The sequence below is a fragment of the Gastrolobium bilobum genome, unplaced genomic scaffold, assembly GCF_033153095.1.
Source record: "Gastrolobium bilobum isolate Gb01-03AN ecotype WA unplaced genomic scaffold, APGP_CSIRO_Gbil_v1 utg8841, whole genome shotgun sequence".
Lineage (NCBI taxonomy): Eukaryota > Viridiplantae > Streptophyta > Magnoliopsida > Fabales > Fabaceae > Gastrolobium > Gastrolobium bilobum.
Window position 1 is genome coordinate 137,484 of NW_026896712.1, and position 26,745 is coordinate 164,228.

The 26,745-nt window shown below is 33.4% G+C and overlaps 2 protein-coding genes across 3 annotated transcripts; one reads left to right on the top strand and one right to left on the bottom strand.

Annotated features, from left to right (window-relative positions):
- The first annotated feature begins 210 nt into the window (after positions 1-210).
- LOC133301584 (WAT1-related protein At3g30340-like) lies at positions 211-3,220 on the top strand. Its single transcript, XM_061501236.1, has 6 exons — positions 211-401; positions 767-823; positions 928-1,044; positions 2,022-2,424; positions 2,825-2,976; positions 3,061-3,220. The coding sequence occupies exons 1-6, from the start codon at positions 211-213 to the stop codon at positions 3,218-3,220; spliced, it is 1,080 nt and encodes a 359-aa protein (XP_061357220.1).
- Positions 3,221-5,520: 2,300 nt separating this feature from the next.
- LOC133301591 (AUGMIN subunit 3-like) lies at positions 5,521-25,614 on the bottom strand. 2 transcript variants are annotated; one of them, XM_061501244.1, is made up of 18 exons: positions 25,366-25,614; positions 24,985-25,021; positions 24,778-24,881; positions 23,285-23,480; positions 22,664-22,730; positions 20,712-20,815; positions 19,839-19,923; positions 16,206-16,260; positions 15,678-15,809; positions 15,208-15,277; positions 14,517-14,574; positions 14,338-14,393; positions 13,466-13,618; positions 10,707-10,818; positions 10,454-10,595; positions 9,405-9,480; positions 6,930-7,025; positions 5,521-5,908 (listed from the first exon to the last, which is right to left on the bottom strand). In XM_061501244.1, exons 1-18 carry the CDS (start codon positions 25,545-25,547, stop codon positions 5,777-5,779), a joined length of 1,857 nt encoding a protein of 618 aa, XP_061357228.1. In that variant the 5' UTR covers positions 25,548-25,614; the 3' UTR covers positions 5,521-5,776. The 2 variants fall into 2 exon arrangements, with proteins under 2 accessions (XP_061357228.1, XP_061357229.1); XM_061501245.1 differs by having other exon boundaries at positions 16,206-16,263.
- Between the last annotated feature and the right edge of the window lie 1,131 nt (positions 25,615-26,745).

The window sequence follows — 26,745 nt, forward strand, 5'->3', positions numbered from 1 at the left end:
GTAAATTCCCACCAAGTAAAACGAAATCAAGAAAATATTTGAATCTGGAAAGTTGAATGTGTCAGGGAATATATCATAGTGTTTGTTCCCGTTCCCTTCTTCTTTGGACATTAATATCTCTATATATTGAAGAAGATATTTGGCACATCCTAGCATTCTACCAAGGCTCAATAAACAAACAACAAAGTACAATTAAGAGAAAAAAGAATCATGACGTTGTTGAATTTCCATGAACTGTGGAAGCCAGTTTTGGTGATGATTCTAGTTAATTTAGCTCTCGCTTTTGTCAATATATTTCTGAAGAAGGTTCTTAATGAAGGAATGGACTACTTGACCATCCTAACATATCGACAGGCAATTTCAGCAATTTTCTTGGCACCCATTGCTTTCTTCTATGAAAGGTATGATCAACTATCCTTCACGGATTAAGAGGAATAGATTTTCATGTGTGTTTTAACATGATTAGATTATGTAAGACGACTCAGTTTCAGGGTGATAAAAGATGAAAAAAAACTCATTTTAAAATAGAAAATGATACATTAATAATAATCGTTGATTTGTTTATGAAAAGACTGAGATAGTTTCATAGGACCTCATCTTATATATCAAATGAGGCATGAGAAAATATATTTGGGAAATCATATAAAAAAAAATCTCCTTTTTTTAATATAAGTTGTTTTAGTGACCTAATTACATTTTAATAATTCTGAAATGTTGAAAAGATAAGACATGGTAATTTTTTTTTTTTTTAATTCTTATTTTACAGGAAAAGCAAGCTAGAGGGTCAGATAATATGTCTCCTTTTCATAAGTGCACTTGTTGGGTAGGTACTCTTTATAATCAAAGACACACACTTCTAGCTCTATATAATTGATGTTGTGTGATTTAGTAGCCACTAAACATTATGATTTTGCGAATTTATTTCAGAGTAACACTCACTCAATTCCTCTATCTTAAGGGACTTGAATACACATCTGCCACATTCGCATGTGCATTCCTCAACACAGTGCCTGTATTCGCCTTCATTTTGGCGCTGCCACTGGGGTGAGTCAAACAAAAAGATATTACTTGATTATGGGCAAAAAAATTAAAACAATGCATTTAAATTAAATAATTACGCATTAAATGCATTAGTGACCTATTTAATGCGTAATTATTTAATTTAAATGCATTATTTTAATTTTTTTGCCCTTGATTATGGGATATAACTAAAGTAGTTAGGTTCATTAGCCTCCCTTGCATAAATCATCTAAACTTAGTATTTATGATAATGAATTTTTTTATTTAATATATGTATATGTATGGAGGTATGTATATATTAAAGAAATCTTTCATTGAAAATTTTTTAGTGCAAAATAAATCAATCTAAACATACTTATTATAAACTTGTAAAGTAAAATAGAAAAAATATATTTAAAAATAAAAAATTATATAATTTTAATTTTAATTTTTGTGTAATAATATTTGGATGTACTTTTTGACTTTATATGCATACAAGTATATTATTTTTTACATGTAAGTGTCTCTATTTTTTTCTTTTTTGAGACTATCTTCACATTCACACCTTAATTTTATATATCCAATTTAAAAGAGAAAATTTTATTGTAGTATAATTTATTTTGGTACATTAAGTAATTTTTTATTTTACTGAATATTTTAATTAAACTCAATTTTGGTTATGTTTTGATAATTTTTATCTAACGGTTTTAAACAAATTAAAATCATTTATTTACATTTTCATTCAAGATAACTTTATAATTGATTTATCAATTATTAATTAATAATTCAAGATAATGTTTATATACAGATATAAAATATCAATTTTAAATGAAATGTGATTTTTAATTTTAACAAAGCCATAGATAAAAAATAAATTTATAAGTTAAAAGAACTAAAACAATAAAAAACGTAATAAAAGTGTGGTGTGACAACTTTAATAGAGTAACTATTATATTATATTATATTATATTATACTATAGATCCTAGAATAATTATGACCCTTTAGCTTGAAATTCTTTTAGGATAGAGAAGGTGAGCATGAAAAGCAAGAGTTCTAAAGCCAAGGTCTTGGGAACTTTTGTGTGCATTGGTGGAGCTTTGGTATTGATCCTTTATAAAGGAATGCCCTTAATGAACCCAAAATCACAGAACATAGTAGACAAAGGCACAATGAAACCATCAGGTTCAGAGTTAAAGCAATGGATTGTTGGCTCAATACTTCTGACTGCAGGTTGCCTCTTGTGGTCTTCATGGTTTCTTATACAAGCAAGGATTAGCAAAAAGTACCCCTATCAATACTCCAGCACTGCCATTTTGTCATTTTTTGCTGCCATTCAATCAGCAATATTAACTTTGATCATTGATAGAAATAGTGCCACATGGATTCTCAAAGGAAAGTTAGAAATCATGACTGTTATATATGCTGTAAGTATATTCTTTATGATAAAATTAAATACATCAGTCTGTTTGTTTTACAAGTAATCTATGAAAGTTTCTTTTCAAATTACAAGTTCAAATTACTCTGAATATCAATTAGCATTTTGTAGTGGGTGAGCTTTGTGATTAGGTGGTCACGGATTCTAGCCTGAAAAACAATCTCTTTGCAAAAATATAAGGACAAAACTACGTACAATTAACCTTTATCTTTACACTTGTAAGTCAGAGAGCTTTATGTACTAGGATTTGTCCTTTATCAGTTAGTATTTTATAGAAGATTCAACAAACTTGAGTTATATACATATGTACAAAATTTTGCATTGAAATTTGCTATGTCATATAAATGTACAGAAGTTTGCATTGAAATTTGCTATGTGTGTGAATCTAGGGACTTGTGGGATCAGGGTTGTGCTATGTGGCAATGTCATGGTGTGTGAAAGAAAGGGGTCCAGTTTTTACTGCAGCATTTACCCCTCTTCTACAGATGTTTGTGGCTGTGCTTGATTTCACTATGTTACAGGAGGAAATTTACCTTGGAAGGTTGATTCCTGTTATCACTGTCTTATTCTTTCCACCTTTTTTGCATTGCATTGCCCCTGATGCTCTTCTATCTGCAATAATCAGTGTTGCAGGATCAGTTTTGGTTATTGCTGGCACTTATATTCTCCTATGGGGTAAAAGTAAAGAGGGAGAACAACAATGTGCCTTGAAGGATACTCAAGAAAATCAAGAAGATGAAGAATCTAAGCTAGGAGAGAATAAGAATTCTCTAAATTTCAAATGAAGCACTTGGATATTACAGGAATTATAAGTTGATAATTTTCTTCAGACTTTCCTTAATTTGTCAATTACTCATGTCAACAGAGTCAAAGTCAAGCTCTACATGTCTATTCCTTAATTATAAAGTTTTTATCTACGTATATGTACCAGCTGATTAGCACATGCAAAGCACAAGAGTTCCAATTTCATTAGTAGAGATGATGCATATTATATAGACCACGCTAATTGACTTTCCTAAGCACGAAAATCTCAAAAATTACTATAATACCAATTCAAGTGCCAAATACATTAGGGGAAAAACACTTCTCCCCCTAGACTAAAAAAAAAATTAGAACTTTCTTTTTTTTAAAGAGTGAACCCCACAATTGAAATATGTGTTTGTTGCTGAAGAATAGCTTCTCCTGCAGAGGAACTATTCTCCTATGCATTATACATGTAAATTGGATTATATTACGATCACACCAGGAAACAAAATGTTTACACTTTGGAAAAAGTATTTATCCTTTTAAATAACATAACTTGTGTCATTTCATTCTCACAAAGAGATGAGACCCACACTTTTATTTTATTTCTTTGTCAGCTCTCTCTCCTTCTTTATCTATCTCTTTCTCTCTCTTAAAATAACACAATTTTACATTTTTTAAAATGACACACACTTCTCCCTTTCACCTTACCACCACACCTTACCACCACAACACTATGTTGGCTTGTGTGATTGTGACTAGATTACATTGTGACTAGGCTTGCCATCTATTCATTATAAAAAGCAACTCATGGAAGTTACAAGGCATACTTTTAGTCGGGCCAATGAACTGTATATGCAAGTGAATAGCATCAGTGAGACTTGAATATATAATTTATTGGTCAATGAACGTGGACTATTATATTTATTAAGGGTTTTATAAGAGTTATGTTGTAATAAAAGTGATTGTGTAATGTTACATAGATTCGTTTTGCGTGCCTTAATTTTTATTTTTTATTTTTTTTTCTTCAAAAAATGCGGGTCCCACAAAATATTGTGTGGAGAATTTTTTTTGAGTCATGTGACATGATAGATGCAAACTCCATTGATTATATATTGTCATATAAATTCAATTCAAGCCATTTAACCAATAACTTATAAATCTAGTATCTCGGCTGAGTTGATGACTCATCTGAGTTCAATAAAAGTGGCTATATCTTTAATAATTTCATCCCCAAATCAGAATAAGAAACAACTCGTTATTCAACCTTAGCATTAATTTTATTGAATATATTGTAGTAATTAAGATAAACTGATATTTGAATTTTGTTTGTAGCCGAATTACCCACGCTCTTTCATTTGTCTATGGTTGACACTGACTTAGATTGATTTATTTATTTTACAGGATATAATATTTCTCCCATAATATAACATTCCTCTGCAAAACATCACATCCAGCCAAAATTTGATGATTTAAGAATTAATCGCTAGTTCTTTAAAGCAATTTTTTGTTATGAATTTGTCATTTTTTAAAATTATTTTATCTGGTACACAATATGTGGAATGTCTTCTTAAAATATAAGATTTATAAAAAAAATGAAATTAAGTCCAAAATACTTAAAATACTTCTGCTCCGCAAATGCTACGTGTTTGAAATAACTTATTTTTGTATTCAAAACAGTTCATTATTAAAATCTTACAAACAAAGCTTTTGAAAAAAAAAAAAAAAAGTGATTTTCCTGGCATTATTAATCAAACCGAAACATGGATGTGACATGAGTACAGAATAAGTGAGGTGATCAACATAAGCTACTTGCCAAACAACTAAATCGTGTAATAATGGAAAATATTACACATTTATCAAATACTACATATGTATCGATCACTCGATACTTTTTTTTTTATTAAATACAAAAAAAATAAGACATTCACACTACCTTTATCTTTATGATTATTTACTTTTATATCCCTAATTCTTTCTTTTTTGATAAGGAAATACCCATTCTTGTTTTACCGAAAATACACTCATAATAATGGTGGTTAAAACCACTAATATTGTTTAAATACAATACTTGCTACTTCTACTCCATATGTTAAAAAATCTCACTTTGGTTAAGACCACTAGGAGCACTTCCTTCTTTCTTTTCTTTTAACTTTTTTTTTTTTTCACATGGAAGAGTTCTAAGTTGACTTGTAAACAATATAAAACAAAAACGGATCATATAACATGAGATTATGTGAAAGGATTTCAACAATTCAGATACAAATCAATGATGATAAAATAATACATTAGGATAAAAGGTGAGAAATGCCTAACCATTGATTTATATCTATATGGCTGAGAGCCTCTCCCATGATTTCATGTAATATGAGAGGATCCATTCCATTCCCATATGAAATAGTAAGAAACAAGGGCCAAGGGGAAGGAAGGAAGCACTAGTAATGTCTTTCTCATATTAACACACAAGACAGCAAATATATATATTTGAAATTGAGAACACAAGTCAGCACATTGCTACTCGGATAAGATGAAGAAGAACAGAGAAGAAAAAATAACAAAAAATGAGAATGGAAAATAGAAAAGGGTACTTATGATTGCTAGGAAATTTGCAAGGCTCTGACTCGAGTAGTCAGTTCCCGAACTTGGTTTCTCAACCTCTCAGGATTGCAAAAGAATTCAACAAAGACTCGCCTTTGAAGTCCAATTTCTTGTGAGTGATGCTTCACAATCTAGATGCCACAGTGCAAATCAAGTTTCAGTTAACATAACAGAAATAGGTTCAGAATCTTTGTAAATGATGTGGGGTTGTCTATCAACATCGTTATATAATAGAAATATGTTCATTCTATACTCATGCAAAAATTTACTTCCTTTGGAAATAGAGGAGTGATTCAATATCATGGAGAAGAAGGGGAAATGGATGAGTGAAAGAAGAGATGAGTTTTGGTAAAATTATTTAAATCCAAAATTAACACCATTACTTTCTTTTTCTTTTGTGAAAGAGACAAGGCTCAATTTCCATAAACTTTTGTCTTTATGCTTTTAAGTTATCAGAATCAAGAATATAAAATGCAAAATTTTACCATGAAAGCTACCATGCAAAAGTGTCACTAAGAGAGAAGTAAAAGGTCCCCTTTTTCTAATTCTCAATTCATGTAACTATGTCAGGTGAAAAGAGTTGAAAACTAATGTTGACTGTATGATAAATAATCTTGGCCATTTTTATTTTTTTTTCAGGTGAAAGAATCGTAGCATTTTAATGCTAATGCATCTGATAAATGATCTTTAATGATTATGCTGTTGCTTAGGTTTCGCTGAACCTGACTCCTTTCTCAGTGTTATGCTCCTATATGTAAACTCTACTTCAAAAAAATTCACTAAATATTCTTAACAATTAGGAAAGAGTTATCACTATAGAACAAAACTAGTTAACACATCATGTTAATATGAATAAAAATTCTAAAGCTCGCATGTGTAAAGTAACTTGTTAATGATTTTATATATTTAATCAATTATAATAGGCTTAGCCAAAAATTCCACTTATTACTCACAAGATTCGAATCAATAAGAAGGAACCTGATAAGTAGGACTACTGAGAAATCATCGACCCAAGGAAATTGTTGATTAGATGGCACGATGAAAAAGCTCAGGTTATAAAACCCACAAATGATTAAAGTCCTTGATGTTTGCAAAATGATCATGTAGTGTGCAGAACTAATCAGATGGAACAGAACCTTAAAGCAACATTACCTCGTTCTTCTTCACATGCTCTAGTGTCACCTCTTCCACAGCAGCAGAGAGCTTTGCGTTAATCTTTTCCATTTCATCAAGCTCTTTCATTAATGGCTAAATAAGACATCAGATGAAAAAAGACAAAATGTCAAATCACAATACAGACAAATTGAAAAAACTGATATGCCCATTTTTTACGACTTTGATCCAGACATAATTTAAAAGTTACAAATTGCTAAGAAACATAGTCAAAACGTCAGGTTACTTTAGTTCAGTAAACCCCACATTATTCTAAATTACACCATCACAAAGTAATCCATTCCTTTAAAACCCTGACAAAGGAATACCACCTTTAATTTTCCCCACAATAATGGACATGACAAAAACCCCACCTAGTGGGAGAAGTCTTTGGTTTTTGTTGACGTTGTAATGGACATGACAAAAATAATAACTAAATTGTTTATAAATAAATCCAATAGCACCTCAGTGGTTATATGTTACAAATTAAAATTGAGGAAATTTTAATTTTTGTACTATCCATAAATCCGGTGAAATATTCAACCTATAGGCCTCCATATAGAAAGACAAATTTGTTCACTTCACCATTAAGAAAATCAGTAAAACGTAGTAGCCCCACAATAACAACAATGAAGCATTATAATTGAAAGAAATATTTGTGTATTATAAAACTGTGTATTATCTGTACAAGAGTTCTCTAATTAAGGGGAATAAAAACCTAATGGGCTAAGTCCAAATACTAACTATTACAAAATAGTAATAAAATAATTCTAGTATTTATAATAATTATCCCACTAGGTGGGGTCGGCTAAATGAGTCAATCAATGCCATTGGACTCTACTAAAAACCAAACTTTCAATAAAAACATTTTGGAGATAGGTCTTTAAATGGCTTCACCTTTAGAGTTTTCCTCGGTCTTAATCTCCTCCCTTTAATTTGTGACATATAACCACATATGGTGTTTATTAATCTCATGAAGGCGTATGATAGGGTTCAAAGAAAGGTCATGTGATGGATTTTGAGAAGAAAAAGACACCTACAAAGTAGAGACAAGAAGGATGTGTATGACGGTGTTATTACATATGTGAAGGCTTATAATGGCACATCAAGTTATTTTCCATTCATAGTAGGTTTACACCAAGGTTCTGCATTTAGTCATTATCTTTGTGCCCTAGTTATCGATGAGCTAACAAAAAATATCCAAGACAAATTGTCATGGCATATGCTATTTGCAGATAATCTTGTGCTTATTGTTAACACTAAACTAGAATTATAGAGAAGCACACTGGAGTGTAAAAGATTTGCATTAAGTCAGAGTAAGATTTAATACATGGAGTGTGATTTCAACAACAAAAGGAGGAGATCAATGATTGTTAATATGCCAGGCGATATCCAAGAAAGATGCATTAAGATATCCGAAACCAATCTTGCAAAAGGGAGGAGAGATTGATGAGGATTTTAAGATTTATAATGCTATATATAGTAGTGAGAGTAGTGGAAACAACATAAGCATAAAGTGACAGTAGCAAAAATGAAGACGTAAAGGTGGATGTGTGGTTATATAAGGATGGATAAGACAAAAAATAAAGATATTCGATGAAAAATTGGAGTGATGCTGGTAGAAGAAAAGAATATAGATTGAAATGGTTTGGGCAAGATCTTCAAAGACCCTTAGATGCTACAGTAAGAAAAGAAGTTTGTTACCGAGACCATGACATAAAGAAAAGAAGAGATCAGTTGAAATTTACTTGGGCAAAACTAGTAAAAAAAACTTAATGAAGTGGGAAATAGATTAGTGTACAGTTTGTCTTAGGAAGAAGTAGAGAAAAGCTATTTGCATTGTGCAGGGATAGAATTTTTCTCTGTTTTTATTTATTTATTTGTTTTACTTATTAATATATATATATGTATATATATATATATATCTTATTTTTTCTTTATCATTTATTTTTCTTTAATCTATTCTTGCTTTTATATGAGGGTGAATCTGAAGTAGTGGTAATTCTGCTCCTTTGTGACTGAAAAGTCACGAGTTTGAATCTAGGAAACAACCTATTTGAAAATACGCAAAAATAAGACTGCGTATAAGAATTTCCCTAACCCCTACCCTCCCTAATCGGGGTTCAATGGGAAGTGGTTTATTCTTGCTTTTATATGAGTTCATCGCCAGCCGACCTCAGCTAGTTTGGGGTAAAGACGATGTTGATGTATTTTCCATTTGACTTAAAGATCAGCCTATAATGTTCTCATCAAAATGGAGTTTAGATATTTAAAATCTAAGGTGCCGAAAAAACTACACATTATATAGGTACTATATTGAGTATACCATTCTTGCCTTTGCGTGAAATATACCTGTGTGAAACATATCTGTGAAAAGAACTTACACAACTAAAACCAGGGAAGAAAAACGAAAAACAATTGTAATATGCTAACAGCAAAATCAAGAAGCTATGGATGCAAATCAGAGCCCCATACCCGAGGGGTCAGTATTGGCTGCGCTGTTGTTGAAGATGCAAAGAGCAGTTGCTGCTGACTTTGAATAAAGGTGCACCTATAGATGTAAAAAAAGACATGAATGCTTTCCCAATTTTTTTATTATTTTTTTTTTAAATCAAGAAGAAAAGGACACTCAAAACTCGACCACTACGGGAAAGAAAAATCATTGCTGTCAACAAAAACATGCAGCAGCTTTAGATATGATTTTAAATCCAAAATTATTTGGACATTGACTCCAAATTTGACAATAATGCAGTTGGTCAAGAAAGAGAGAATGTCTCAAACAACAATACTTTAAAGCTTAGTTTGCAAATAGATCTATGTTAGGTGGCATTTGATATTAGCCTCTTACGCTGGCAGGATACAGATTACCATTGTCAATAACAATAAATGCTTACTTGTGTACGCATGTCTGTCATAGTTTTAGTAAATTTTCAGACCTTCGCATATGCTAAATTCACAGAAATATCAGCTTCCAATGATTTTAATTATATCAAATGACACCAACGCAAAACTTGATACACTTGCACTAATCAATGGCTCCTTACAGAAAATGTTTTTGATTAATCCATCCATTAAATTATTATTGTGCAGATCTTCCATTTTAAATTCAGAAAATTTGAAGAAAAGTATGTGATGAAGTGGTTGATAATTTATTTTCTTAAAAAAGTATGTTATACATTTGTTTAATGTTACATTAACGTGAAATTTCCTGCTCGTTCATTATACAAACTTTTAATCCAAAATTAGAGTTTGCGAGAAATTCATCCTACAAAAGGGTTATGCTTGTCTAAGATTGACTTTTGATTTACACTGGTGTCAACATATCTTAGCCCTCTGATTACAATATAAAGAATATACTTTTGGCATCCAAAAGAGCAATGTTGTTTGCATTAGGTCTCTGATGCTTATGAATTCTTTATGATATTATTACTATATAAAATGGTCTCTATATTGAATCAGAAGCCATTACCGCTCAGAAGGATATCATAACGTACAGGAGATTAATTTTTATCAAAAAAACTTACAGTTCATTGATACACCTATTTCTGTCTTCCGGAAGAGAATTCTCAAGGACCGACTGAAGGGTCATCAAATCTGAATGAAGAGCTGATATCTGCTGGACAATGCCTGGTGCTGATACATATGTTGACAATGCAGCTTGAGTATCTGGGAAAAAACGTAGTGTACGAAGAAAATGGACAAGACAGCTTATTAGAAGGCTAACAAGACCATCATAATTTAAATAAATCATAATATTTTGATGAGTTAAATCTTCACTTGAATAAAGTTTTAGCAGGTCTCTAATAGCATGCAAAAAAAGATCACTATCATGTACTCCCCCTTGTTCTTGATCATCCGATGCAGCTTGGATAAGGGCCAGGCAACGACACTGCAAACCATCAAGGAAAGTTCAAAACATGAGAGTAGAAGTTCCAAGGTAACCTGTAATATGATCTTGAAACTACAGATTATGAAGGAAAATATATGGAACGCAAAGATAGCAGAATCCGAATACCAATATAATTTTAGTTTCAGTAGCCTTACCTCCACCCCATACTCGCTAGTCGGGTTTAACGGGGAGTGGTTTTTTTTTTTTTTTTAATGTCATAGCTGATCATAGGAGGGGAAATATTTTTGGAAGGTATACTCAAAGCAGTGTAGTGGCAAGGGACAAGCAAAGGACAAAAGTTAGTTTATTTAATAAACTATCCTTAGCATGACATTATACAACCATCTTCCAACTATTTCAAGTTAACCACCACCTTTTTTCAAGTGCAACCAACAAGCCAAGAGTGATATAACCTATTGTTGCATGCCAGCTGCTGAAAATATAAAAGGGATAATTATGTAAATATTGTAGACTTGTTTCATAAACACTATAGAAAACTTGATCCACGAGCTGCATAGTGTGTTTTCTTGAGTTATGCCCCCGATATGAAGGGATACAAATGTTACCACCCTTCAAATCGTCATTTTTTGGTTTCCATGGGTGATATCTTTCATGAAGATGAATCATTATTCTCTCGTCTCCATCTTTAAGGGGAAGCATTTCGGAAGTTGAGTATGGTTCATTTTCTTTGCCTAAGTCAGCTCTTGAGCCCTTCTTTTGTTTGCTTCACAATGCATAGGAGTTAGCAACTCTACTTGGTGCCTCGCCAGAACCATCTAAATTCAATCAATCAAAGGGTAGTACACCAAATATCAGAGGAGGGGATTCCCTAAATTGATCCAACAGTAACATCCAATGTCCGAACCTAAGGTAAGTACTGAAGATAATAGTTCTTCTGTTACTGAACTTGATACTTTAAATATTCCTTTGAATGATTGTAACCCTAATCCTGATGATTTACCTATTTCCTCGAGGAAAGAGAAAAGGTCTTGCACTCATCCTATTTCTTAATTTGTTTCTTCTAAATTCCTTACCAAGCAGCACAGGAGTTTCATTTCAGCCCTTGATTCTATCAGAATCGAAATATCAATTCAAGAAGCATTGAAGGATGAGAAATGAGTTCAAGCCATTAACGAAGAGATGAGTGCATTGGAGAAGAATGAAAAATAGGGAGTTGTTGATAGACTGAGAGAAGAAAAGGGCAATGAGGTGTAGATGGATCAGTACATTGAAGTATCGATCTATAGGGGTCTTATTATCTCTTAATGCTCACTTTGATTGGGAATTGCACCTGTTTGATATAAAAAAATGCTTCTCTCACAGAGTTGGAGAAGGAGGTTTACATGGAAATTCCACCACGATTTCTTTCAACAATGAAATGAATTAAGTTTGCAAGGAAAAAAAGGCTCTATATAGGTAGAAGCAATCTCCGTGGTTTGAAAGATCTACGCAGGTCATGGTAACCTTGGGATATGTTAAAGATATATAAAACCATTATTGTAGCCTCACCCACCAGCTTAAGATTTTGGGTTGAATTGGTTCTCTATATGGTATCAAAGCCTCAGTGACCAAGCGGTCCCGAGTTCGATCCTCACTTAGGTGAGCCTGTGCATTGTCCACCCTTTCGCTCCATCTACATACCATTCCTTTATTTTATTATTATTTTTTTTTTATGCACGATGGCACCTACTGACTTAAGCTAGAAAGTTAGATATTATATATCCCACGTAACTCTTATTTTATTGTTTGTTTTGCTCCTTTGTTAAACCATCTTCATAGGATCCAACCTTTTGTCCATCTACATACTATTTCCTTTATTTTATTATTATTTTTTGGTTAACATGATGGCACCTTTTGATTCAAATTAGATATTATATATTCCACCCACTTTATATTTTATTATTTGGTTCGCTTCTTAGTTTCGTTTCAGTAGATATTGTTATTTACATTAAGTGATTATATATACTGTGATTTATTTCTATTCAACTGTGATTTATATTTTATATTCCACCTTTTTATTATATATTTGATTATATATTCTAATCATTATTCATGGCTCCTTCATATAGGTTTTGATAACTACAAATATATGTTGGATATATGTGGTACGTAGTAAACTCTTACGTTTCGTTTACGTTTCACGATTTTACGTTTTTGCTCACCCCGATCGTTTTTACGTAGACTCTACGTTTTAACAACATTGAATACCAGTTCAACATGATAGAAGAAAACATATTGAGATCAATCATCACTTCATCAAGGAGAATTATATAGTGGACTGATTACTACTCTATATATGCCTTCAAGATTTCAAGTGCAGATGTGTTGAAGAAAGGGCTGCCCACAGAGCGCTTTCAATTCCTTATTAGCAAGTTGGGAATGGTAGATATTCATTCACCCACTTGAAAGGGAGTGTTGTAAATATAAAAGGAATAATCATCTAATTATGGTAAGTTTGTTTTACGTTAGAACAGATTTGTAGGGCAGACTCGTTTCCTATTTATATAGGAAGGGGTAAATGAAAAAATTGAACAAAAATAAGAGTAATAGCATTAATACAAACATAAAATGTTCTAAAGAAAGCAATGACAGGAGAATCATAAAAAAAATTAAAGAAAGTGATATGGAAAATTGTAAGGATACATACCACCCGTCCCTCAGTTGCAGACAAGTACGCTTGTAGCTCAGACTCAATAACTTTAAGCAACGAATATGCTCCAAGCATGTGCTTCTTTTCCAATTGGCAGGCTATCTTTAAGAACTGATGCCTGGCAAGCAGATTGATGAGATGGTTTATGAACTGCCACAAGAATTGAGTGCGCGTTACCAAAAGTTATATACAAGTTCAAAAATTCTTCAAAGGTTATAGATCATTTAACACAATGATGTTAGTAGTGCCTTGGACAATAATTCCAGGTATTGGACTAATGGAAGTACGAAACTCTTAATTATCCATATATCACTTGCCTTATTAGAAGAATGAAGAAAGAAATTATCATGAACCTTTATATTTTATTAATGACAATGGGCAAAATAAAGGGCAAACTCCGAAGGCTTCCCAACTTGCGAGGGTTAAGGGTCAATTGTACGCAGCCTTACCCTTGCAATTTTGCAAAGAGGTTGTTTCCTATACTTGAACTCGTGACATTTCGATCACAAGGAAGGAACAACCGTATCACTGCTCCAAGACTCACCCTCTATTAATGACAACGGCCAACTAAACAAAAAAAAAAAAAATCAATCCCGAAACATTTCAGAATGAACTTTCCCAAACGTGGTACTTTGGGGATTTGAGCAAGCCATGTACCACCGGCTTTAGTCTCCCAAGTAAAACTATGTACATTCAACTAAATATTATGCATCAAAATTATGACTGACTGACTGCTAAGTAGCTCTTAACAACTTAGGGAACCATCTCAAATTGGAGAATGTACACATGAATCTATTTAACATATCTCTAGCCTCAAGGACATATTTACAAAAAAACAATTATAATCAACAATAAGTGGCTAAACTTACCGTTCTCTGCCGGTTAATGTAGTAATCTTGACGCATTACCTTCAAATCATAATCACCTAGAGGATAAAAGATTTGAAACATACTATATTTGTACAAGGAATCATTTAAAATACATAAAAAAAAAAAATGAAGAAAATAAAATTTAATTTCTTCCCAATAGATGAGAGTCAAGAAAATACCTTGTAAAATGTAAGTGTCTTGGAGTTGAGCTAGCTCCCAGCACAAATCTGGAATAGTCTAAAAGGGGAGAAATATATTCAGATAAAAGAGCGTATATTTATGCAAAGACAATCATAAATCAGTAGAATATTTTCATACATTTAAGTGTTAATATCCAAGAAAACCAGAAGGCATTCCCTAGGACATAATTAGTCAGTACCATTTTTATAGATCATTCAATGACAGAGTTCTGTTCATCTGATTATGTATTTACCATTACTTGATTTATCCAAAAGTTTAGGTAGATAATGGATCTCAATGTAACATGCCATGATGAATTATGAGTTTAGGTATCTACCATTTTATCCTATCTAGCAGTGCAGGTATTTTGAATCTGAATAGGAGAATGGACATCAGCAGATAAATAGTTCATAATAGATAAAAATTTATGTGAACCTTAACAATGTGCTCTCAAAAGGACCAACATTACAAACAACAGAAAAAAGAAAAAAGTAAACCTTGAAAATATTGGACATTGGAGACTGCAATGCCTTTACTATTTTACATAGCATATAACTCAAACTGCTAAATGTAAACTGCTAATGATGTGATCCCGTAGACAGAAAAGTCCAAACATTTTTGTCAGAAAAAATCAATGGCATTAGCTAAAAGGTAGAACAAGCCTTGGACACAAGCTATGTAGTAACAAACCTCTGATAACAGCTTTTCTTCATGGTTATAAAGATTTGAAAGTTCTGCTTTCAATTCAGAATGCTTTCTCCTGAACATTACACCACATGACATGATTACATATAAAAAACTGTAACTTCAAAGGTAAAAAAGTTTATGGTCAAAAGAATTTGAAAGATAACTTTTCAATTCAGAAGGCCCTGAACATTATACCACATTATATAACTACAAAACAAAAAATGTTAAAACAATAAAAAGAATTCCTTAAAATATGCTTTTTTAAATTGATTATTCATATATATACTTTGTACTTTTACAGTAAGGGATCATCAATGAAGATATCAAGGTTACTAAAGCACAAAGCAAAAGCCCATGGCATTGGTCTTCGAAAAATGGTCGTAAGGGAGATCAGAATTTACAAATCTAGCCAGGAAACATAAAGGCACTATAGAGAACATATTAACATTAAAGTTATAATTAGAGGCAAGTACCTAAGAGAGTGAAGATCAAGATGAATGTGAGCTTCATCTGATGACACTTGTGATTTAAGTGTCGTTAAAATAGCCTGCTGCTTGGCATTCTCAACTTGCGCTTCCACCCATTGTCTTTCACTTATTCCAAATCTGTGATAGTTTTACACAGACCATAAACACTAAAAAATTGGTGGAGTCTGAGAAACATGAGTCCGACGTTCAGTCTAATTAATCTCCTCCCCCCTAAACTACGATTTCATGTCAAGCTATCCCCTAAACTACGTCAATTAGAAACAAAGTAACAAACCAATTTTGCCTAACATGGTAGTAAACTAGTAATATAGGCATGATTATGAAGCATATGTCTGGATCTCATTTTTTTTATTTTTTTTTGTTGGATGGTGGTGGGCTACTCGAACCAATTACTGAATTATAAGACAGGAGTCCAACATAGTTGACAAATAACCACCCTAACTCGCATTTTTTATGAAGCAAATGTGTTACCAAAGCAAGTAATGTGTAATGTTATAGGAAACAACCACATACATTGAGCGAAGTCGCTGCAACTCAGATACACGTTGATTATGTGATTTTTCCAAATCTGCTCAACCAGAAAAAATAAACAAATAAAAATACAACAACAGGTCCAGTTAAAAATATGCTAGGTCATACAGGATACAAATACCTGGGTGTAAGCCACAGCATGGTTGGACTTAATCCAAAGAGTGAGACAAAGATAGTTTTTTTAATTAATGTCTGTTTTGTTTCCAGAGACTCTAGGAGCATCTTTAGTTGGTTCAGTACAGAGGTTTTAAGTGAAGTAAGGTGAGTATAATTTTATCAGTCTTTCAATTGCTTTACACTGTGTAGGGTAGGAACAGAATGCCAGAATTTTTAAGAAGTCCTTGCCCATACTTCAACAGAGCCACAAATAAGTAACTAAAACACAAATGAATACTCATGTTAACTAGTTTTCGCATCATTAGAAAAATAATTATCATATATACAATAAAATATACTTATATTGATAAGAATAAAGTAAGAAAAAAAGATCATGATCACTGCCAGCAAGGAAGCAAAAAGATCAAATTTAAATTTGGGAGTCATGATGTGTAAGACAATACTACTGTGTTGAGGATAAGGAAAAGTGTTGTAAATAGTAATTATGTAGTCATTTATGAGTAATTATGTAGTCATTTATTTGTATTTATTTAGTCCGTTACTTGTATATTGGGCCAAGCCCATTAGGTCAAAATTAGGTCAAGAAGTCTCTATAAATAGAGACCCCTATGTACAGATTCAAATACAAATCAATAATATTTCATAACCCTTTTTCAAGTTGGTATCAGAGCCTCGCCGCCCCCCACTTTCTCTTGTGGCGTTTCTTAGCACAGGTAGGTTGGGCCTGTTGCATTGTCCACTCTTCAAGCCCAATAGGCTCTCGTGTGAGGGGGCGTGTTGAGATATATAGTCCCACATTGGTTGTATGTGCAACTAATGTGGAGTTTATAAGGTCTTGGGCACTCCCACCCTTTGAGCTAGCTTTTGGGGTGATATATCCCAAGGTTCTTTACATGGTAAACCAGGCACGAGGTGACTGCTTCAATCCATACAAGGCCTTTTTTAATTTACAAACTTTATTTTCTCCCTTCACAGAATCAAAACCAGGCGGAATTTCCATGTAGACTTCTTCAGTATCTGAAAGGTACTCCTGGTAAAGGGTTGTTATTCCGACGTGATGGCAATCTATCTTTAGAAGTCTACACAGATGTTGATTATGTCTGATCCTCCTGTGACCGGTCCTCCTATGACTGATACACAGCCCACATTGCCTCAGTAGCAACCTCAATCGTCTGACCACTGGTAAGTCCTGAATCTCATTTCTGATCATGATACTTCTGATGACTTACCCATTACTACTGATTCTGATGATTTACCCATTGCTCTTAGAAAAGGAAAAAGATCATGTCCCAAGAAATCTTGTTCCTCTTGTACTCAATACCCTATCTCCCATTTTGTTTCCTCTGCTAATCTGTCTGTGCAGCACAAAAGCTTTGTTTCAGCACTAGACTCTATTGCAATCCCAAAATCAGTACATGAAGCCTTGAAAGATGGGAATTGGGCTCAAGCCATGCAAGAGGAGATGAATGCATTGGAGAAAAATAAAACATGGGAGGTTATTGATAGACCTACTGGAAAGAAAGCAGTAGGGTGCAGATGGGTTTATGCCCTGAAATATAATTCTGATGGAACTCTTGAGAGATACAAAGCTCGATTAGTTGCCAAAGATTACTCTCAAACCTATGGCATTGATTATGAAGAAACATTTCCTCCAGTTGCAAAGATGAATACGGTGAGAGTTTTGTTATCCCTTGCTGCCCATTACAATTGGGATATAAACCAATTTGATGTGAAGAATGCTTTCCTCAATGGTGAGTTAGAAGAAGAAGTCTACATGGAAATTCCGCCTGGTTTTGATTCTGTGAAGGGAGAAAATAAAGTTTGTAAATTAAAAAAGGCCTTGTATGGATTGAAACAGTCACCTCGTGCCTGGTTTAGAAAGTTTACTAAGGTTATGATAACCTTAGGATATAAACAAAGTCAAGGAGATCACACTCTTTTTTTTCAAGCACTCCCAAAATGGGAAGCTTACTCTGCTCCTTGTATATGTTGATGATATTATTATCACAGATGATGATTTTGTGGAGAGACAGATTCTGCAAACACGGCTTGCCTCTGAGTTTGAAGTCAAAGACCTTGGGAAACTGAGATATTTCCTAGGGATAGAAGTAGCTCATTCGAGCAAAGGAATCTTTATCAGCCAGAGGAAATATGTTCTTGATCTTCTCAAAGAAGCAGGAAAGCTCGGGTGTAAACCCTCTAATACTCCTATTGAGCAGAATCACAAGATGTGCTATGAAGAGGAGAGTCCTCCAGTTGATAAAGGACAATATCAACGGCTAGTTGGGAAATTGATATATTTGGCCCATACTAGACCAGACTTAGTTTATGCTGTTAGTGTTGTCAGTCAGTTTATGCACGATCCAAAGGAGAAACATATGCAGGCAGTAGAGAGAATTCTTCAGTATCTGAAAGGTACTCCTGGTAAAGGGTTGTTATTCTGACGTGATGGCAATCTATCTTTAGAAGTCTACGCAAATGCTGATTATGCTGGATCCGTGACTGACCGTCGTTCTACCACTGGTTATTGCATGTTTCTTTGTGGTAACTTGGTGACATGGAGAAGTAAGAAACAAGATGTGGTCGCCAGATCAAGTGCAGAAGCTGAATTTCGAGCTATGGCTCAAGGCATTTGTGAGTTACTGTGGCTGAAAATTATACTTGATGATCTAAAAATAAAATGTGAGGGACCTATGAAGCTGCTATGTGATAATAAGTCCGCTATTTGTATAGCTCATAATCCAGTTCAACATGATCGGACTAAACATATTGAGGTCGACCGCCATTTCATCAAAGAGAAACTTGATAGCGGGTTGATTACCACTCCATACATTCTCACTGGGCGTCAATTAGCTGATCTATTGACAAAGGGGCTTCCTTCAGATAGATTTCAAGAACTTGCTAGCAAGCTGGGAATGATAAATATCTATTCCTCAGCTTGAGGGGGAGTGTTGTAAATAGTAATTATGTAGTCATTTATTAGTAATTATGTAGTCATTTATTTGTATTTATTTAGTCCGTTACTTGTATATTGGGCCAAGCCCATTAGGTCAAAATTAGGTCAAGAAGTCTCTATAAACATATTGAGGTCGACCGCCATTTCATCAAAGAGAAACTTGATAGCGGGTTGATTACCACTCCATACATTCCCACTGGGCGTCAATTAGCTGATCTATTGACAAAAGGGCTTCCTTCAGATAGATTTCAAGAACTTGCTAGCAAGCTGGGAATGATAAATATCTATTCCTCAGCTTGAGGGGGAGTGTTGTAAATAGTAATTATGTAGTCATTTATTAGTAATTATGTAGTCATTTATTTGTATTTATTTAGTCCGTTACTTGTATATTGGGCCAAGCCCATTAGGTCAAAATTAGGTCAAGAAGTCTCTATAAATAGAGACCCCTATGTACAGATTCAAATACAAATCAATAATATTTCATAACCCTTTTTCAAGTAAAAGTAATAGTGAATTGTAAGAACTGGAAGTGGTATGTATACCTCTAACATAGATATTTGATATGTCATCAAGATTCACCCAAGAGCATTTAGATTTTCCCTCCTCGGCAACAAGTCGGAATGGACCCTGATAATGAATCAAACAAAAAGTCATAGAAGGGCATCAAGACCCAAGCAGATTAGAAATTGGTAAAAATTTTAAAACATTTTGAGAAAAGATACTAAACAGAATGGGAGACACCCACATAGTTAAGTGAGCAACAACAACCTTATCCCACAAGATAGGGCCGGCTACATGGATCAATCAACACGAAAAGAAGGACAAGAAGTATAAAACATTATTTTCAAGATTTCATTAATCATCTAGATAAATATAGATAAAGGAAACTAATGTGACAATGACAAGTTCATCTTGCGTGATCACTGTCAAGCTCAGAATCTTTTGAAATATTACATAAAACACCAGTATATATGGTATGGCACAAACAGATCTAAAAAAATATAACATTCTCAAATAATATATGTAATTTAAGCAAATGTGAAACAGCAATCAGAGATTGCCATGTAATAATGCACTGGAACTAAGTAAAGGGAACCTATAAAAGAAAGGAGGCCAAATGCATGAGGGTCCCTCCATTGTGGGGTGTGGGAAAGGTCATACATGTGCAACATTTCCCCATGGGTGCAGAGGTTGTTTCCACGACTAAAACCCATGACCCACCATGTCACAATGCAGCAACCCTTACCGTTGTGCCAAAGCTCACCCTCTAAAGGGAACTTATTCATCCTTCTGAATTGTATTGTCAATTTGTCAGAATTAATAATTTTTATTTTTTTCATAAGAACACAATACTTATCGTAGCAAAAACAAAAAGTGAGAAGAACATAAAGAAAAAAAGTGTTTTGCCCACATACTGAATCGAGTTGCTTAGCAAACCACTGATTTAGCTCCTTTAGACACGAAGAGTCTCCAAGCAAGAACTGGTTGAAGTCTGAGTATGCCAAATATATACCATCTTCTGCATTTCAAAATAGCTAAACTTGTCAGAAGAAAGATCAAATCAAACAGAGATAACAGAAAAATAAATTTAAAAGAAAAATAAAAATAAATAGAAATGAAAACAAATATAGAAGGAGGAAACTGCTAGCAAAGTATGCAGCAGAAGTCAAAGTTAAAATCAGATATATACATGATAGGGACCTGGTACTGGTAACAGCAAAGAAGATAGAAGGGCAAAGCAATAAACAGAGTTATACTATATTGAATTAGAGTTAGCAAATTACAGAATGGTATGGCTTGTTTGAGAGGATCCTACTCCCCCACGGTGCCTTGCTGAACCTTTCACCAAATACATTCTCTAGCTTTATACCTACTTGATAACAGAATTTCGCTCTTTCCTCCACTCACCCACTGCCAGCTTGCATTTGGAATATACTGCGTAACTGACTTCCTTATTGTTATTCTACTGTTGCCAATTCTATTCTTCCTAGTGTATTCTCTTTTCACTAGAGTTGTGTCAGTGTCAAACATACATCATGACCAAGAGTTTTTTTCTCACAAATCACAGTGCCAAACATTAACCATCTTATACAATGTTGAAAGTGGACACATGTAAGACTAAGAGATAACTAATGCTCGCAACTTTACTTTTCAAAAAATTTAAAAATAAATAAATAAATAAAAACAATAATGGTTTGGAATCATTGCAGAGACACTTGTAGAAAAATATTACTACTGGTTGTCAATACAGCTCTATTTTGTCCGGAACATACTTATTAATCTCGGATCGCAGCGCGTAGCGACTGACCCTCCAAACTGCTATAGCGCTATAGCGGGTAGCGCTACGACGCTACTGTGCAAAGTGTACCTAGGTGATACACTAAATTGTACTCCACAAATATAAAACTTAAAATATGAAAATGTGACATAAAAAACAAATTTGAAGGATCTCAAACTCAAACATAAATGATTTCAAACATTAAAATTCAAATCATAAGCAAATAGAAGGAATTAAAGTCTCAAATAATGTAACACAACAAAATAAAGTTGCAAAATTAGTCAAAATTCAAACTGCCACTTAAGTGAAATGTCAAAATCAAAGAACTTAAGGAACTAATCATAATTGAAATCATAAACATCCAAATCTTCATCTTCACTTTCACTTGTATCTAAGTTATAAATCTCTCCCTTCTACGACGAGAACACTTTTGTAAAAACTACTAGCGCCGCCATTCAGCCACAATAGCGGCCGCTACACTTTGCCTGACCGTCGCAGTGCGGTATGTGGCAGTCGGTCGCTGCACCGCAATGCAACTCCGCTAGAGCGCGCTAAAGCGGGGCTATTCACAAGTATGCCGGAAAGGAGTCCTTAAAGTCTTCATGTATTTCAAATGATACTCTCATAGACTTCCACTTTCCTTTGCATTCTCTAGGACTATAGGAGATGTGTTGTTCAGTAACTATCTTGAGTCACAGGGCTGAGTTTTCACTATACTATACCATAATAGCAACAACAAAAAACCACAATTGTGCTCTATCAAAAACCAAATTTTCAATATACCAAAAATAAAAACAAATTTTCAGTGAAAATGGAATTTTAGCAAAATTTTTATCTCCTTGGAAGCTGTCCATTGTGATGCTTTTCTGTATAACAAATTCAACAACCAAAACTGAAAACATAAACTAAAGGAAATTATCATCACATTGCCTGACATGGTTGAACAATAAAGCTTCCAATAAGATAAAGCCAATAAATTTCAGGCTGTCACTTGTGGATCACATATACACAGATTAAAAAAATATACTTTACAAAAATAAGTTGAACAACAAAGTAACATTGGAGTGAAATAAGAAAAGGGAATATTACCATCTCCCGAATGATAATGAGCCAACTCCTGTGTTGTGGAAGCAATTCTTTCAAGAACTGCATTCATCTAAACAATAAAGAATTTAATAAAATCAAACCACCATGAAACAATACCTCAGGAAGAATGAGATACAGATGGGACCACAAATGAAAAAAGAAATCAAAATATTACTGGTGCTTGATAAATTGTTAACTGACATTAGCAAGATTAGTTCTAGCAGAAGAAGAAATAGAGGTAACATCTGAGGGACCATTTTGGAAATTAATAGTTGGCAAGGACCAACTCTCCTAAAAGCTTATGATATTAGGTGAAGGCTCAAGATTGGTTTTATATCTCTAACAAAAATAATATCCGAGCCATTAGTTACTCGAGTCTGTATATAAAACTAAGAAAATTATGATTTTATTGCCTTGTCACAAAATGTATGATTTCTATTGAAGAACTTGCTCGGATAACATTATTCGGTCAAATTCAGCATCAAAATTATTTACTTGAGAAACACAATAACTATCAACATAGATAATGCCAATGGACAAAAAAAAAAAAAAAAAAACCATAAATTTTGAGCATGTAATCAATCATCCAAATACATTATATAACCTGAGATTTTGGCAAAGCACCTGTAAATTTCTCATTGAAAGGCTATCATCTATCGTAGTGAGGTGTCCATTTACAATAGATGTTGCACCAACCCGTGCCCGTCTTCCTTGTGTCAAAGTTGATGCCTGGCCAGTAAGCATATCAAACTGAGATTGCAGATGCCTTAGATGTCTTTGCAAGTCCAAAGCTTCAGCTTTGAACACCAGTGTTGCCTCCCTGAAGACAAACAGGCAGTGATTAGGAAAAGAAACAAGGTATTGGTACTGCAGTTATAAAATTTCCAATTTATGAGTCAGAAAATGAATCACATGCTGAAAGAAAAAACATTACTCAAAGGTTCAATGGTTTAATTCTGAAGGAGACCAATCATATACATATATCATATTCAGAAATCAGGAAAGAAAAAACTCCTTCTCTATAATGTCAAATCAGACAGTGTTTACCACATTTCCAGTCAGAAGATTAGAACAGACAGGGCAATTTACAGTCAGTTGAAACCACTGTTTAATCTTATGGGTATAAACACTAGATCAGCCTTCTGGTTTCCCTTACCACCAACCTTCTATCACTGCAGTACCCAAACCCAGTTTATAAGCCCTAAAATCCTTCTACAAAAATGTGCAACTTTGGAGTCCTAAAACCCTTTGAGAAGCAACTATGGGCAGATTCATAACTGTCATACTTGACAACTTCCTCATCTAAAATCTTGCATGACTTTGTTAGACAGATGTGAAGTATATTTCAAGTTCAAGCATCAGCCAAATTATCTGTAAGACTATACTACTTTATTTCTTTTTGATTTTCTGATTGCACAAAACTAAAACTTTGATGTGCCATCCACATATGATAATCAGGTACTGACTGCTCATCACAAGCCATCATTTTGTTTGATGGTAATCATTGAATCAGGCAAAATATGCCCAGAAGTGCCAATCAGAAAGTGTCCATACATTATGAGTCTAAAAATATCTGACTATGCAAAGCAGGGAATAGCTAATTTTCAAAATATAATCATCCAAGAAAGCACATTTTAGCTTACGATGAAACGGTGAGCTTGCAGGCACTTTTTTATGGGAGGTCATTTGAAAAGTTACCTTCAGAATCAAGTGAGGACATGCTTCTAGAATCCACTTTTGTTCATCAGAACTCAGAATTTAGAACTAAAAAAAATACCTATCATCAGCACATAATTACACTGAAATACTATCGAGATAGGCACTCGTAACTTCTGCCCTTTTGCATGTAAAGGTCCTTTTCTAGTCAATACTAAGTCAAATACTCAACTACTTTTAGGAGCAACTTTTGAAACAGTCTTTCAAACACAAAATTTAAAGTAAACTATCAAAATTAGCTTCAGAAAGTAACTTTTGCTACCGACTAACGAAAAGCAAAATTGAAATCACATCCATCTTCAGAAAGTCATATTGATCATGCAATTGCCATTCACGGATTACGAGTTAACCAATTACACAGACAGAGAGAGAAAGTTATCAGAAGGCTACAAATAGAGTACTTAATATCCTTCAACCCTTCCTCAGCACCAAAAACCGCCTCCTGGTCATCTCTCCTATCAGAGAAGGCCGAAATGCTATCATAAGCAAAGTCCAAATCCTCCCCCTGTTCAGCAACAACTAACTGTTCAGTACCCATCTCCAAACATTCAACAATGAAATGGAATTTCAAACTGGGTTTCACATAAAAATGGTCAAGAGAATATCACCTCCAAGAGCTTCCCTTCTTGCTTAAACTGCTCATACCTGAAAACCAACATAATATATAATCACCCCAACAAGAAAAAAAGAGCATTTCCATTCTCCAACTAACACAACCAATATTCCAAGCATTTTCACAAACATGGGATAGTTAATAGGTATCAAACTAATGAAGAGTTTTCACTTAAAAAAACCATTTTTCCACCAAAAAAGGAATTATAATAATAATACCAAGCAATATAAGCAAGTGGGTAGGGGCAAAATCATGAGTGAAAAAGGGTTTGCACACAAAAAAAAACCATTTTTTCTCCAAAAAAAATAAAATAAAAGCAATATAGGGAAATGGGCAGGGCCAAAAATAACGGAGAGAGAAAGAGAGAATAAGTAACTGGGAAAGCTCGGAGAGGGAGAGGACATTGGAGGAACGAAGACTGGAGCAGATCCAGTGAAGGATGGGGCGTGTGTCTTCATACTGAAAGGGCCATTCGAAGCTATCTGGGTCCAATGCTTCCGATCCTATTCCTTCGTAACCCAATTCTCCAAGCAATGTGCACAGTCTCGCACCACTCATTTTTGTGTTCGTCTTCTCAAACTGCTTCTTCCACCTTCTACTTCATCCTAAACACTACTTTGTTTTGTAGAATTGAAACTCAAGTAAACTGTTTTCTAAAAAACCTCGCAAGACTTTATTATCAGCTTTCTAAAGTGCTACATTTGCTTCCAAAATATTTTGGATTAAAAAATTAAAAAATTATAATAAAAAGAATTATTATAATCTTGAAATAAATTATGGGAAAAAAGTTTTCGATGTTACTTTAGATAACTTTATCTAATGTTCATTGAAACGACGTCGTTTTGGGTTGAAAAATTAAAAAATTAAAGTGATAAAGACTATTATAACACTGAAATAGATTAAAATTACAAAAATATCATGATTTCCGTCCCAAAACGACGTCGTTTTGATGAACATTAGATAAAGTTATCTAAAGTAATATCAGAAAAAATAAACCCATACATTATATATACAAAAATACCTTGATTTTCGTCTCAAAAAGACATCGTTTTAGCTCAATCTAGATAAATTATCTACATTGACCGTATAAAAAGCGAACCCTTAACGTTACACCGATACCAATACGGGATACGAGATACAATACAATATTCTGACACATTAATTCTAAGAATATTAGATTTTGAAATATTAAAACACGTTTTGATATTAAATAATATTTTTAATTTACATTTATATTCAATATTTTAAAAAATTGAAAATAAACTTATAATATCGTCAATTTTACAAAAAAACATAAGATATAAATATTTACGAAAAAAAAAAGTAAAATATGTATAACAAAATAGACAAAATACTATATCTCAAATATTTATATTAAGCTTAATATATTGATAATCATAATCCAACGAATCTAATAGTTGGAAGTACTAAAAACATAACGAAACATAATTTTTGAACTTTTTTTTAAGTCTCAGTAATATGTATTGTAATGTCGGAGAATGTAGGAATGGTGAAAAGTGTCAGATACGATACATCCAGAATTGGAAATAAAGACTTCAGATTACTTTTTTGTTTTTGGTATTTAAAACAGAAGAACTTTTCCAAATTGAGAGGTCTAAAACCAATTTCAAAAGAGTTTTTTTTAAAGTATATAATCACATTAGTTCTTAAAATATGTATGGTGTTAATTTATTTTTATTTTTTTCGATGTGTTCACGCATTAAGACGAGACTATTTGTTGGTCTCGGATAAATTC